The 16,386-nt window shown below is 39.4% G+C and overlaps 1 protein-coding gene across 1 annotated transcript; it reads left to right on the forward strand.

Annotated features, from left to right (window-relative positions):
- Positions 1-10,935: 10,935 nt before the first annotated feature.
- Positions 10,936-16,386, forward strand: LOC308145586 (alpha-N-acetylgalactosaminide alpha-2,6-sialyltransferase 1-like; the record flags this gene model as incomplete). The annotated part of the gene is made up of 8 exons (XM_080517051.1): positions 10,936-11,160; positions 12,610-12,772; positions 12,959-13,121; positions 14,688-14,826; positions 14,909-15,012; positions 15,254-15,337; positions 15,993-16,092; positions 16,183-16,386. 8 exons carry the CDS (start codon positions 10,936-10,938, stop codon positions 16,384-16,386), a joined length of 1,182 nt encoding a protein of 393 aa, XP_080373177.1.

The raw sequence follows: 16,386 nt of genomic DNA on the forward strand, positions 1-16,386 counted from the left end.
ATTTATCCACACAGGCATCCTGACAATAATACGCTTTATTGTCCAATGAAAAGAGAAGTTATGCAGAAGCAACTGATCCATGCTCAAAATTGTTTTAAACTTCGTATTAACACATTAAATTTCTCAACATTAACTTGTTAAAATAGAATAACAATGATGGATAGGCGTCGTCTGGGATATTCCCCCTATTTTTCACAGCATCACTGTGTCTGTGTTTTAATTTGTAATTAATGCTATAATAAATCAATACAACACTGGAATAAAATGATCCCCCTCTTAATGCATTCCTCCTATTCCTGAAAATAGTACAAATATATATTTTTCTGCTGTTTTGTGTTATCTTTTGGGATCTAATTCCAGATAAAAATGATCAAATATTGAATAACTATCAAAATCTTAATCCTGAAAATGTCAGTTTGATGCCGATCTTGTGTTATTTTCTGTATAACAAATGTTATTAATGTATTATAATTCAGAGTTTTTTGTGTTTCATCAAAACCATTTGTGAATCTCACTAGCCATACAAAATACTTAACACTTTTAACCCCTCAAAATCCCATTTAAGAATGCTATTACATCAGTAACATGTTGCTTTGTGATTAAATGATAAATATTGGAATTTGGATGTTGGTTGTGTTTGAAAGCATTAGGGAAGTGTGTGAAATAAACCTTTACATACATATATATATATTCTTCAGAAAGATAAATTGCACAGGCCTATAATGAGGAAACAAGTGATCAATTTTACTAATATTCACAAACCTTAACTTTTCAGGAATGTATGATTATTTTTTTGTAATGTCCATGAGATCTAAAAATGTGGTTTCAATGGGACTTGATGACTCCAGAGGAGAATTAATAGTGTTGGTAGAAGTGGTGGGATTGAAACATATGGACATTTTCCCAGTCCTTTACTCACATGCAGTCAATATATTGCTGTTGTTGTTGTTGTTGTTGTTATTACTGATAACTAATATGAGATCATTTGCTTATCTTTTATATATTTGAATATAAAAACAAACAAAAAAAACACAAAAGACAAAATGTAGATTTTCTTTATGAGTGAAAGTCACACAGTACAAGAACATTACTCAATCTGCTCAGGCATCCTGGTCTTTTAGTGGAAATCATAAAAACTCAAACTTTTCACCCGGATCCTGTCATGCTGGAGAGGTTCTGGCACGACTCCTCAGTCACTTCACAGTTTTGACAATTCTCAAATAAATTTTGACATTCGTTTAGATCAAGAAAGTTAATTCAACATTTTTCTCTCGATGTATTTAAAGACAAAACACCCTTAAACCACAGCAACCTTTTTTTTTTTTAGCCATAAATGACAGTAATATTCAAAGCAGCTTTGCTCTCTTGTTTTTTTACCCTGAGGGGCCCCGGGTACACCGTGGTAACATGTTTTACATTGTTATCAGCATTTCATGCTTTTTTTTTTTTCAAGCTAATGCCTTCCAGAATTTATACATACCAGGCGCAGGAATGCAGTGTAAAAGGTTTCCCGACTATTGTTGCTAAATCTAAGCAGAGAAATGCATCTACAGAGATCCACAAGAAACATGATTTAAGTTTGAGAAATTAGGAATCAGAACATGTTTTGCGCTTTAAAATCTGCTTCAGGATGCTTCTTTCTCTCAGGTGGGAAAAGGACAAACACTGAGCACGCTCACAAATTTAACTTATTCCTGGTTGAAGAGGTGAAATTGACAAAAGTGTCGCCAGTTTCCAACGCCGCCACTGGTTTAAATAGTGTGTGGATACTGATAAAAAGCCTGTATGTGGAGAGCTCAGGTTGTAAATCAGGACAAAATAATTTGACACCTTTTCCAGCGACTGGCTGCACCAAACACGTAGTTGAATTCATTGGTTGATAAACTGAATGACCCTGTTAATTAAGCTGTATTCATTTTATATTGTTTGAACAGAGAACAATATAGGACAAACATTTGGACTTGTCTTAAGTTGAAGGTTATAAGTTGCAATTTTTCTAATCCTGATCTATGATGAAGATGGATGATTGAAGTCTGTGTGTGTATTTATATGTTATCTATATCAAAACAATTCATTTTAAGATTATAAGAGCAGAAATTGGTGTCAGTCGTTTAAAGTAAAAAGTTACTGGATATAGGAATAAACAGATTCTGTTTCCACGGAGACATAATCACAGAGTTTTTAGAATTAGAAGACAAGTAAGCATGTGAAATATGTATAGCAGTATACCCTTTTCAGCAGAATTGAGAAACATTGCCCAAAGGGACAAACAGAGGGTGTGGTTTGAAAACATCCCATAATGAGCTCTGACAGCCAATGTACCAGAAATATGCAAAATACAGGAAGTTATTGCAAAACTTGACATATCATTACCTACGCTTTTGTTGAATCCTTACAAAAGCTGTTGAAGGGTGAAAAAGTTAGACAAAAGTACAAAAGTTGAATTTTTCAAAACTTATTTTTCATCCAAAGACAAGATGAGATGACGCGCGGAAACACATGTTGGAATTTCAGATGTAAAAATGTGGGGTGTTTTACAGTAGATCAGGGGTGTCAAACATAAAGCCCGTGGACCAAAACGTGGGCAGGCTGGGCCAGTTTAGGAAATCCTACAGTGGGATTCTATTGTGTTTTATTGTGTTTCGAAAACAATTGCAATTTCATCGTGTTTATGGAAGCATATGCATAATGACAATAAAAGGATTCTGATTGTGAGACAACAGTGTGGGTCCAATATTATTTCATCATGGGCTCCATACTATATGGAAACCATTCACAGTGGAACTACAAATGTTTTCCACGTCCCTACAGCCCTCTAAAGTCGCCACAAACATTCAACACTGTTGCCTTGCCTGAGGTCATTTTGCTTCGTGGACAGGTGGAGATGAGAATCGAAGTAGCAGCCTCCGCCATTGGAGGATGGCCTGCCCTAAAGTGTGGGATTTTATGTACGGGAACAATGTGTTCCATATTTGTACAAACTGCTTTGTCAGTCAAAAAGACAACAAGATGTGTGTGAACCTCTGGCCTGCCACTGGTTGAACTGAGGCCCCGAGCAAAAAATGAAAAAAATCGCATTGCGGACACATTTCCGGATGTGAAATACGAAACATATTAAAGCCGTAAATAGTTGAAGCCGTGTTTCAACCTCACAACCGTACTCCAGTAAACCTTTTTCTCTTCAGTTAGGTGCAGCAAGGCCCTGGGGGCCAGAGGAGCATCTTCTTGTCTATTTTAGTTCACAGCCCACTCAGATGAAACGTCATCCCAAATACCACACGCCACTTTTCTTCTAGTTACGTACGTTTCTTTGTGCTCTGAACACTTCACAGGTCATCGGAGAAGATTCCACACGCCAAAACTGGATTTACTGGAAAACCTTTGTGTAAGAAAATAGAGCTGACTCATAGTAGCACATTTTCCATCAGTTTAACCTAAGACATTCAATTTGCTGGGGATGGCATAGCCTTCTTAGCAAGGTACTCATAACTACGATTTACAAGATTTTGATGGTGTTTTTGTAAGAATCTGTACTTGTATTCCAAAAAGAGGGATCAAAAACCTGAAAAGGAATGCAGGACTTGAGAGTGTAAGATCTGACTTCAAACTCTTTAATTAACCCTCCAAACACAATAAAACACGATAGAATCCCACTATAAGATTTCCTAAACTGGCCCAGTCTGCCTACGCAAACTCTAGTCTAATATATCATTTGTTATATGTCTTGTTATGCCCAAGCTGCTAAAAAACAAAAAAACAAACAAAAACATTTTAGGTCAGATGTCACATACAACCCAATCTCATTCTAACTGATTGATCAAATAGTACTACAATAACCTTTAAACTTAAACCTTTCTGACTATACGTGCTGAAAATTTATATATTTTTGCAATCTTGTCTTTGGATGGTTTTTGGATGAAAAAACAAGTTTTGAATCCAACTTTTGTCATTTTGTCCAACTTTTTCACCCTTCAACAGCTTTTGCAAAGATTAAACAAAAGCGTAGGTAATGATCTGTCAAGTTTTGCAATAACTTCCTGTATTTTGCATATTTGTGGTACATTGGCTGTCAGAGCTCATTATGGGATGTTTTCAAACCACACCCTCTGTTTGCCCCTTTGGGCAATGTTTCTCAATTCTGGTGAAAAGGGTATACTGCTATACATATTTCACATGCTGACCTGTCTTCTAATTCTAAAAGCTCTGTGATTATGTCAGACAACCCCAAATGTTTTTCCTATATTGTTCCATGGTCAAACAATATAAAATGAATACAGCTTATTCACAGGCTCATTCAGTTTATCAACCAATGAATTCAACTAAGTGTTTGGTGCAGCCAGTCACTGGAAAAGTTGCCACGTTATTTTGTCCTGCGTTTTCTTTTGTTGTTTTTCCTGGTAGTTGTGGTGGAACAATAACAATAAAAAGCTCTTGCACCTTTGAATATGCGATGAGATTGCACGTTATTTGAGAGAACGGTAAAGCCGCCACTCCTGATTTACAACCTGAGCTCTCCACATGAAGACCTTGTATCAGTATCCACACACTATTTAAACTATCATAAAAGTTTACTACAAGGGGCCACATATAGTCCAGTTTCATTCTTGAGTGGGCTGGAGTGGCCAAATATTGTGATAATAATTTTTGCATTTAAAAGGCTTCGCTGCCTAAAACAATGCACATTCCCAATAGACGCACACCCAAGTGGCTTGCATTCGCACATTGCGCTTCTATTGGGAATTATGCGGTACATAGTCTTCCAAGGATCCACACCGGTGTGCTAAAAACGCCACACAAGTTCTCCTTTGATGGTTTCTTGCTGTCAGACTGTGAATAATCAGAACGACATCACACGTTTGAAAAAAAGAGATAAATTATGGCTCAAACTGAGACAACCTTGAAAAATCTACCAATATTTCATAAAGGCACATACCAACAGTATGTTGGTTCTGCACAAAAAGAAGAAAAACACATGCATTTTCTTCAATATGTGGAACTTCAACATGACCGCCATCTTGGATGAGGAGCCCCTCCACTTCCAGTGCAATAACGTTGAGGATGGCTTAAAAAAATGTATTAAAATAAACATTACACATTGAATGATTTGTCAACATACTGAATGTAGTGAAGAGCTCAACCTTTGGCAAGAGAACAACGTTCATCAGGTTGACGACGTCGGTGTTTTTAGAGCAAAAGAAGAAAGATTCGACGGTTGTGCTCATCTTCATTCTGTGAGCTGATTCTGAAACACCTCATTAAAACATTTGCTCACAAATGTTTTAAATTATCTAGTGATAATTTATCGACTGACACCGTTACACACATATATATTCAGTAAACGGAACCATTCTTAAGTTTTCATCTCTCATGATCACCCCTCCTGTTCTGTATTTGTCTCAGTGTTTATGTATGTTAATGTGAAGCATTTTAAAATGCCTGAAATATATGATACAAATCAAGTTGCATGGAGAATATTCCATGCATTGCAAATAAATAAATAGATGAATAAGCAAAAACCAAAACAACTTTTGGATCTTTTTCAAGTCACTCTCAAAGAATACACAAAGTTTTGAAGTGACTATCTAAGTGGTCTATTTGCATTTTTTTTTCTTCCTACATTGTCAAATCGTGATCAAAGTGACTCTGCACACAAGCAGTGAAGAATGCAGCACAGTAAAGAAAATGATTTCATGCAAATGTGAGAAGGCCTCACAAAAAAAAAAAAAGAGCATGGTGAGGAAAAAAGTCTGTGAACCGGTGGAGCCGCCTCTTCAAACAACAAAAGGAAACTGGAACACTTGATTTAACTAAAATCATTCAAACTTGTTCTAATATGAAGCAGATGAGTGAAACGACAGGGACGTTTGTAAACACAAGTCGGGAGGACACTTTGTGACACGTCCATCACGGAGAGAGAATTCATCAGCGTGGCATGAAAATATGAAAAGTTGGAGATCGTAACAGCTACAAAGAGAAGTGTAAGTCCAAAACTAGAACAAGGCATGAGAGGAATGTCCTAAAAAAAATTATGCATTTCAGCGTTTTTTTGACTGATGACTGATGGCCACTTTGACCTTGAGCTTGAACAAGACCTGTGACCAGGTCACAGATGATTCAAGGTGCCTCCTGTTGTCACTGTAGGAGTCTTATTATATCCCTCTGTCTCTGAAACATGCAAATATGTTCACCATATAACTGCATTCTTCTCAGTAAAAGGCAAGGCAGCTTCATTTGCATAGCACATTTCGGCAACAATGCAACTTGTACAGCTTGATAAAAACAAGAATAAAGAAAACTGTACAAGGGTTAAAGATACAATGCCACATAAAACCAATTATGTCTTTACCGGCAGCAAACCATCTTTCACCCTGGCTTTCAATAAGCTTAAAGTAGGAGCAGTCCTGCAGTTTTCAGGTAGTTTGTTCCAAATATTTGGCGCGTAAAAATTCAAATCAGCTTCTTCGTGTCTGTTTTTGACTCTGGGCACAGAAAGCATGTTTGATCCACACAACCTGAAAGGTCTGGGTGGCTCGTGACATAACCGACGATCTGAGATGTATTTTGGGCCTAAAACATTGAGAGATTTGTAGAGAGATTTGTAGGCAGTAACAATTTCGAAATCTATTCTTTTTGTAGGACAAGAAGCCCGTGCAAAACGTGAGAACTGGACTGGAGTGATTAGAGAAGAGCGCTAGCTATTAATCGCTCCTCCTCAGCTCCTAATGCCACGACTTCACCTTTGTCTCCGCTGAGCTGAGATGTCAAAACTTGACATGCTCAATACACTCAGGCTGTGTTTTCATTGGACCGTGGCCTCCTGATGAGAGAGTGGTGTAAATTTGAGTGTCATCTGCATAGCTATGATAGCACATTTGATCTAAAATTCTAAAATCCTCGCCAGTGGCAGCATATCGATGTTAAATAGAAGTGGCCCCAGGACAGAGCCTTGATTAACTCCTCATGTCACTTTGTTGAGCTTTGTGACTTGAAATGACCGGTTGTCACACAGAAGTTCCCCATCCTCTGGATAGGATTGATACCAGCCCAGTGCTGTGGCAGAGAAGCCCCTCCAGTGTTCTCGTCAGTCTGACACAATGCCATGATCAATAGAGTCAAAAACACCAACTGAGATCAAGTAAAACCTGAACTGAGATTCTCCTTTTCGTCAGTCTGTGATTGAACACTTTAAGAAGCGCTTTCTGTGTATTACTGTGTGAACGAAACCCTGACTGAAAGACATCGAAGGAATTTCTTTGAGCCAGAAATCTGTGTAATTTTTTTTTTTTAATCTTCTCCTTCAGTGTTGTAGAATATCTAAGATCTGTTTGATTTCGGGCCTACGTATTCACTGATAATTACGCCATCTGCCAGGTCACTGCCACCCCAGGCCGGTTACGTTGTTGTTTGATTTGAGCCCCTTAATCAAGGTTGTTTTTACTGGTGGCGCCAGCAACTGGCCTTGGGGGATGAGATTACAGGGAAACGACTTTATATACAACGGAGTCAGAGGGTGGGGGTCAGAATGTGCATGTCTGTGTGTGTGTGAAGATGTTTTATGGAATGTGTCTTTGTCTGTCAGGTGTGGGAGTGCTCCAGCTTTACGTCTGAATAAATTCCACCCTTAGCATCTCACCCTGTGTCTCACGTCATCTTTCCAAACCTCCGGCCGTCACTGAGGAGCAGAAATTATCCACTACATTCAGGAACACCTGGTTCATTATGAGTCAAACTAGTTGGACGGGGTTTGATATTTTACATGATGGAAACCTCATCTACACTCTGTATACGGACCAAACGTATGAGTAAAGTGAAATTAATAAACTGATCAGTGGTGTTTTCAGTGATGTACCTTGTTGGTATCCCTGTTAATTTGACCACATGAAACGTAAAATCACCAAACAACATAGTAAACACAGGTGCTACACAGCAGCTCAGAAAAATAATCAAGGCAGTTTTGATTTGACAGCCTGTAGACATTCCTTAAGACGGACCTGTGTGAGTTTAGCTCAAGAACAACAAAAGATAAAAAAGGTACTTTTGCTACCTCCGGCTAAGAGACTCATACAGTAGTGTTCTACCCAACACTACTAGCAATCATACACATAAACCCTGTTTAACAGGTAAGTGATTACATTAGTAGTCATTTAGCAGTGTTGTAAAGCACACATGCATTGTATAATGTTTGCTTCCCACGACTCCACAGATTTCATTTATTTTTCCTCTCTGCATTTCCACAGTACATCTCTAGTCATGGCTGCAGTTAGGTCGACTGTTCACAGCAGCAAATTTGACAGACACATTGCACGTTATATAAAAATACAAATATATAAAATCAACGTTCTACTTTAGTTTTATATGGATTTAGGTGCTTAAGTGTGATTAGACTTGTACACATCACGTCTGTTGATTTCATTACACGTAATCCATCTAATGTATATACAATGTTTACAAATATGTCAGTCCATCTATCTTTTTAAAAAAAAACTACAAAACGGAACGAGTGAGAATCACAGCGCCTCTCCACTGAAATGTGTCTGTGCTGCAAAAATAATCTGATTCGAGATGAGATTTGTTCAGTTTTTCAGTTTTCCCTCACCTGCAGTTCCTGAGTGATGGCGAACAGGTTTGGGGTGGAGTTGACAGCAGCGCAGTCATTTTGTTGTGTTACAGTGTCACCATGTGGTAGAGACAGTTAATGCAGTGGATTGAAACCTGTGGAGGAGAACTGCATCTAGGGGACAGCAGAGAGCAAAGAGTTGAGATTCTTGAGTTTATCGGATTACATTTTAATAGAAACGAAAACCACAATAATATATTTTCTGACTCCTCCAACAGAGATCACAAACTACCTCATTTGTTCTGGCTGTATTGGAGAAGGGGTCCACAGCTTTTCTTGACCCACCGCGGGGCCTCCGGACAATCTAAATAAATAATCACAAGTTCCTGAGAATTTGTTGACACCATAATCTAATCCATCCATTGGAAGTTTTCAAGGACGTGAACCCTGTTTATTGACAGTACCAACTATGGTAAAATATAATTAAAGGGTGTAGTTTTTTCCAGCAAACTTTATCACAGGAGACCACTCAACGCACAAACAACAATTCCTTGAGCAAAAAGAAAATTATTTTATTCAGGAATCCAATCCTTCATATTAAAAAATGCCTTTGTTTATTCAACACCTTTATTGTTAACTTAAACATCACAAAAGTGTCTATATGGGTCTGCACGAGCTGGTTATAAAGACATATCACCTCAAGTGTGAAAAGATTGACATCCATTTTCTGTTGACTTACAGTAATATCCGTTATTCTTGACATCCAATGCTACTGGGTGTCACATTAGCATTACACTAGTATTGGTATTAAAATGCAACGTTGAGAATATCTATGTGTGGCATTACAGGCTCACTGTCTAATAAAGACAATTCAGAATAACTTCCAGTTCAAAAGATGTACTGCCATATCTCTTGCTGCCGACAGGTGCTTACCTCTTTCTTTAAAGTTAATGTCGTCGTTGTGTTTTCCAATTTGTTGTTGTGTTTTTCAATTTGTTGTTGCGTTTTGTGATTTGTTGCTGTGGTTTGCACTTCAGGGCAAACCACAAACCTCTTGTTTATTTAACGTTCGTACCTTTAACACTTGAACGTGCCCCTCCTTTTGAATATATAATTTTTTTTTTTTACATATCCCACTCCATGACAAGACATCCTGCAGGTGTGGTTGCAGTATGTAGACACAACCTTTTATGGCTGTATTTACGTAAGGCTGGGCTGATCCACACTGACAGAAACATACGATTGCACTTTCATTAACCTGGTAACCACAAACTGACGTTCATTTGTCTTACAATGCGGGGCGTTTCACCTTTTTGCTATTTTTCTTATAATCAGCTCCCGTGATTAGTGGCTTGAATTCCCTTCTATTTCACAAGTGAATAATTTGCCCATCTCAAATATACATGAAGCAACAAATTCAAAATCGAAGGATTTTGAGTAAACTGGAGGATGACGTGAAGGATTTAAAAAGAGTCTGGAGAGTATAGAGTGTTTACACTCCATCTGATGGAGGATGTTATTATCTGTAAAACGTTTGATTTGTTTCATGGAGCGTTTCATCTATACTTTATTTTAGTTCAACTCAGCCGACAGGTGACTGGTAAATCACAGGCCATACAGAAAAAAAGACCAATTATTTTTTCTTTAATCTTTTTCCAAGTCAACTATTTAACCCCCAACTGTATGTATAAATATTTATGCGTGGTGAAAACAAGCAAACTCAACCTTAGAATTGCCCGCAGACGGTGTCTGAGCCCAAGATCTTCTTGCTGTGAGATGAGAGCGCCTACTACTGCCCCACTGCCCGGCGTGCAGACAGTCGTACACAAAAAGGCACTCGCCCGCAAACCAGTGACGTCATGGCGAGACGGAGCTTTCGCCGCTACATCACTGTGCACGCCCCTCTTAGTTAGATGGCTCAAAAAATATGCTTGCGCGCGTGCGTGTGAGACGTGTGTTGAGTTTGGGAAAAAAAAGAAAAAGAAAAAAGAAAAGTGGGGTGTGGCCCATCCCCACAGGTCACCTCACTTCAGGTGGATTTCAAGTCACTTCAAGTTCCAGAGAGGAGAACAAACACTTGTTTGCGTTTTAATTAGTTAAAAAAAAAATATATATATATATATTTTTTTCTTTCCAGAAATGGGTTCCAGAGTATTCCACTTTTTAAAATGCAAAATGAAATCCTATTTGTTTATTATTTTATCAGTCAGCTTGGTGGTCCTTATGTTATCATGGACAAATCTGTCAATAGACATCAGGTAAGCTGCATTCTCTCCTTGGAGTTAAAAAAAATTTAATAATAACAATGAATCAATTTCTACGTTTTTTTCATCCTGGTGATTATTCACAGCCATAAGAACGAAGACAGTGTTGAGGAGATGTCTGGAAAGAGGGTGAACCTCAGTGGATCCTCTGCCGCGCGCACAGACGCACGTCCAGTGAACACAACACGCCGCGGAGCAAAGCCCAAGAAAGGGCAGAAGACCACTCCTGCACGTGAGCAGGAGACCCCCATGCCCATCCTCAGTGTCAAGTCCTTCAAGAAGCTTCCCGTGTGGGACTTTGAGGACATTTATAACCAGGATGCTCCACCTCGACCAACAGTAAGTCATCCTCAGGATCAGACACAAACAAACTGGATGAAATCGTAAAGTGTATTACGTTTATGTGCGTTTTTTTTTTTATTTAATTAAAAAGTGGGAATACGTGCCAGTTGCTTTTGATTGAATCCCACATTCGACTGCGCCCAGAACAAATCACGTGCGTCATTTGAATAATTTGATTTCTCACCTACCCAACGTTTGTGTTAAAAAAAATGTTATTTTGCGTTTTTACCGTGTTGATATTTCTTCTAATAAGAAAAGATTTAAAAGTCAAAAATAAAGTCATTCCCATCCTTTCACGACTTCCATTTGATTGAATTAATTATTTGATTTAGTTGAATTATCCTTACTCAGTGTGACAGAAGGCGTTTCCTAAATACGCAGCAGTTTCCCACCTTTTGTTCGAGGTTTGGTGAAACTTTTGCTCTGACTTTAAGCCCGTTTGACGAGTTTAACCTAAAAAAAAAAAATTAGTGGCTGCATTCTCATGCAAAAAACCTGTTAAACAGACTTGGCAGCCTGCCCATATTGACAAAATAACTATGTTTGACTTTTTGCTTATAATTGTTTCATAACTCCATATTGCTTATATTTTGAGTTATTTTAAACGATCTTTGTTTGACAATTGTCTAATTCACCCAATTGTAAATACATGTAACCTATGCATGTTGTCTGATGCTAATTAAGCTTTTTATCCAATATCACATGATTGTTGGGAGAGGGGCTACAACGCTACCTGTCGGGTGATAGACCACCTGCAAATGTATTAATATAATAAATAAAATGTCTAAAAATCTTTCTCCACCCCTGCAAATACAAGAACAGTCAGCATTGATGTAATTATATCCAGTAAATGAGTTTGATTTACCATTAGTGTGTGAACCGGGCTCCTCTGTGTTGCTTCATAGCTGATTATTGTGGCTGGTGGCAGTGCTTTTAGTATTTATGTGCCTTCGTCTGGCAGAAATTCAAAGTATGAACCTAAAGGTACAGAGGGAAATGTCTAGAGTTTAAGTCTTGAAAGTTCCTGCTGAGTTGTGTATATTTCTCACCCCATTATTTTTCCATTGACAAATATCATCCAATCAAACCAATTACAAATGAATTCATTAATTACAAATGCTGTATTCTGTGAAGACTATATAATTACAAATTTTTAACAAATCCTACATGGTGAAACTCTGAAATATGCGACCACAGTTCCCGCCCTGTAAACAAGTTTCCTCTTTGATGCCTTCACTGACAAACATGAGTATTTGTTTCCACCGTCTGACTGACTGAAGTCAGAGCAGACGATGTAATTAACAAATGACCCGCAGGCTTTTAGGACACTTTAAATTCCGAAAGGTGATTTCGGTGCGTTCCTCTTTGCCTGACGTAATGTTATTCTACAAAATGATTTATGTTCATTTTTGTGTGTTTGTTGTGATCTGCCTCCATCACTTTCAGACATGTGCCCAGAGCCTCCGGAACACAAAAGACAAACATTTCAGGGAGAATTTTCTCCCCAACATCCGCTTGTATCTCCACAAAGACAACTTCAACATGAGCGAGTGGAACCGACTCTCACATTTCAACAATCCTTTTGGTTTCATGGGTTACAAGTATGATGGTGGGTTTCTCCGTGGAACTTAGCTGATAGGGTGGACCGGCTTCCGTTTTTAAGGCAGTGGTACAAATATTATTCTTTAACTGCCTTTTTCATGGTCATCATTCACTGCAATTGCTCCGAGGGCAATAACGTATCGCTCTTCACCAAATGTAGATTGCGTAACTGTGCGTTTACTCGTGTCCACAGATGTTATAGCCTCGTTCAAACACATTCCGAAGCCAAATGAGCCCCTCCTCGTCCCAAAACAAGGCGGCGATGGCTGCATCCGCTGTGCGGTGGTGGGGACGTCAGGGATCCTAAATGGCTCCAGAATGGGGGAAGAGATTGATGCACATGATTACGTTTTCCGGTAAGAGCACACCTGCTATACAATAAACCTCCAAAACCAACACACTGCGTCACCCGGCCATCTGCATTGCAGCTGTTGTGGCTGCAGAGGCCACGGAAGTGTTTTCTGTAACACCCATTTAACACCCATATTGTTAATTTTAACACCACAAAAGTGTTTTCATATGTCCAGACGAGCTGGTGTTAAAGTCACATTTCATAAATTCGTATTAATATCATATTAATACCAACCCCAAGTGGTATTCAAACCCATGAACTTCTCATAGGCATGAACCACTGCTCCACTATGCAACACTGTCTTCACTTTGCTTTAAGATTGGCAATAAAGAACTATTCTATTCTATTCTATTCTATTCTATTCTATTCTATTCTAAACACCAGCTACTCAACACTCCAGTTTGACAACATGAAAATGCAAAAAAATTAATGAAGAACACCAGTAATGTTATTTTATAGCAGTATATGTTGTTAAAGTAACACCAACACTCCGATGCCAAACCTTTAACACCAGTATTATTGCTGTGTAAATGTAACTGGGGTCGAAATCTGCAGAACGTTTAGTACGATTGCACTATGAGTGTACGCATTGCAGGAACTTCAATCAGATTTGCCGGTATTCTTGCATTCTGTGCTTCCTTTTACTTGCATTCCTCCAAAGCCCAAACCTCTCCTGACCAGACTGAGATCAGACGGGGGGGGGGGGGGGGGGGGGGGGGGGGGGGGATTCTGGTCAGACTGGATAATCAGGACTGACTGGAGGGTGAGACCTGGATGGAGGGCAGAAAATACTTCAAATGACTTCTTGCTAATGTCACAGAAATGCTCTTGTCGGGAATTCTGTAGATTTTTGTACATAGTTTCCTCAAACATGTTTTTTTTTTTTTTTGTGGTGCTCCGAACGTTAGACCTCTATACATATCAAGGGGGTGAATTCAGAGTCACCAGTGGTTCCCTGCTCGCATAACAGACTGGGTTTTTGACTGGACTCCGGCGTAAACGCGAAGCAGAGAGGGAAGCATTGCCAAATATGCTTCCAAACCAACTTCCTTCCAAGCCAAAGAGTAGAACATATGACCAGGCGTATCTTGCCTTTGGCTTCACCTACACAACAGTGGGTAATGAGGAGAGGCCGCAGTGTGTTGTACCCTGACAGTTTGAAGCCTCGCAAGCCATGGAGACAAAACATCCAGAGCACAAAGACGAGTCAGTTGACTTTTTCCAGACAGAAACTCGGAAACAGCGTGTCGTTGCCCACCGAGTGGCACGGCGCAAAAAAGCCGCACACGGTTGCAGAGGGAGTCACGCTGAACTTCACCACTGTGATCGATGACACAGCAGCCAACAAACTCCGGGTTATTCCTTTGTCAAATAAAACCATCGGCAGGAACATTTGCAAGCAGCTTACTGTTGTGACAGTTGCTTTTCTTTCTAGATGGATGAAGCCACAATTTAAACAAAGATGGCTGCTGATCACTTATGTCCGATTCATAGATGGAGATCCGGTGAGAGAGGGATTTGTTTCCTGCAAACACGTTCCTGAAAAGTCTCCTGTTCTCATGTGCGACAGGATGAACGGGGCGATCACCCGGGGCTACGAGGAGGACGTAGGAAACAAGACATCGGTGTACGTCCACACAGCCCACTCCATCACCTCCTCGCTCTATTTGCTCAAGAAGTACGGATACAAAGCCGCGCCCCACGACGAGGTACTGAAGCCGAACAGCATTTATATTGTTTATATTCCTGACGAACTGGCGTCGATTCCATCCTTTTCTCTTTCTTTCTCAGGGCATAAAGTATGTGGTGATCCCCGAGGCGATGAGGGACTACCAGTGGCTCGAAGGTCTTCTTAAAGATCAGAAAGTGTCCGCTGGCCCATACCGCAACAGAGAGTAAATATCAATGTCGTATCAGGTTTATGGAATATTGCTGTTTTTAGGTGCAGTACACCGCAAGTGTCTGCATGTGTGGAATGCACTCCATTTAGTTTATTCAAAAAAAGTCACGTGAATGTGATCAATCACATTTATCCACCGTCTGATGCAACATATTAACATCTGACAGCGACAGTAAATAGAGCTGGCAGACAAATCCCCGCCATTGTGTTTATCGATTGCGTTTTAATCCTCCAAGGCCAAGACAATACTATTCGGGGCAATACAACGAGAGCCGCTTCTACGTTCTCCACCAGGACTTCCTCCGATACGTCAGGAACAGGTGAGCGTCGTGTCACAATCCCAAACGAGCAATGAAGGCAAAAAGAAAAACCTGAGCGCTGTTATCACCTGTACTTTCATTTGTATGTATGTATATTTATCAAGAGTATCTCTAAATCGAAGATGAGCAAGAAAAGAGGAAATCTTTTCATTCTTTTGAGGGCGTTTGTTCATTTGCACAATAACAATTTACAAGCATGTCAGCTGAAGTCTGAAGAAAAGCACGAAAAAGGTTTGAAATCTAAAAACAAAACAAAAAAAATTCTTTAAAAAAAAGGAGCTCAAGGAGCTACCATTTTCAACTGTTATTTCCTTCAAACACATCTTTAGAACTGACGTCATTAGCAGTGCAATGATGATAAATCAGAAATGATAACTTATTAAGTATAACAGCGATGACAGACTGTTAAATAAAGGCTCACCACATGTTTAAAGCATCTAAACAGCAGGAGAGTTGCCGACGGATCCCAATCTCTAAAATAAAAGATCATATCTTTCGACTAAAAAGACGACAGTAAGTTGTGGAAAAGACAAACGACTCGTTGCGAACTGGGACAGGCTCGTACTCGCTGTGACCTGAATATGGACAAATGGGGTTCTGAAGGTGGATTGCTCAGTTTAAATGAAAGCTTCGCGCGTCTCCTCTTTGCTCACAGGTTCTTAAAGTCCCCGAATCTGAATCGTACCTATTGGGCAATAGTGAGACCGACAAACGGGGCTTTCACCCTCTTCCTGGCACTGCACACCTGCGACACTGTGAGTTACTTGTGAAAACAAAGAAAATACTGTTTTTGTTATTGTCTGTATAATTTTTTTGGTCATATTTCTCTCCACTTTCTTGCCCAGGTGGACGCGTACGGATTCATCACTGAAGACCACAAGAAATACTCCAACTACTACGTGGAGAAGCTGGTCAAAACCAGAGTCATCTTCTACGCCAACCACGACTACCACATGGAGAAAAGTACATGGAAACAACTTCATGACAGAAAAATAATAAGACTGTATAAGGCAGATGAACCAGACACAGGGACAGAGAAGTTAAAGTAA

This window comes from Blennius ocellaris (assembly GCF_963422515.1).
Source record: "Blennius ocellaris genome assembly, chromosome: 21".
NCBI lineage: Eukaryota > Metazoa > Chordata > Actinopteri > Blenniiformes > Blenniidae > Blennius > Blennius ocellaris.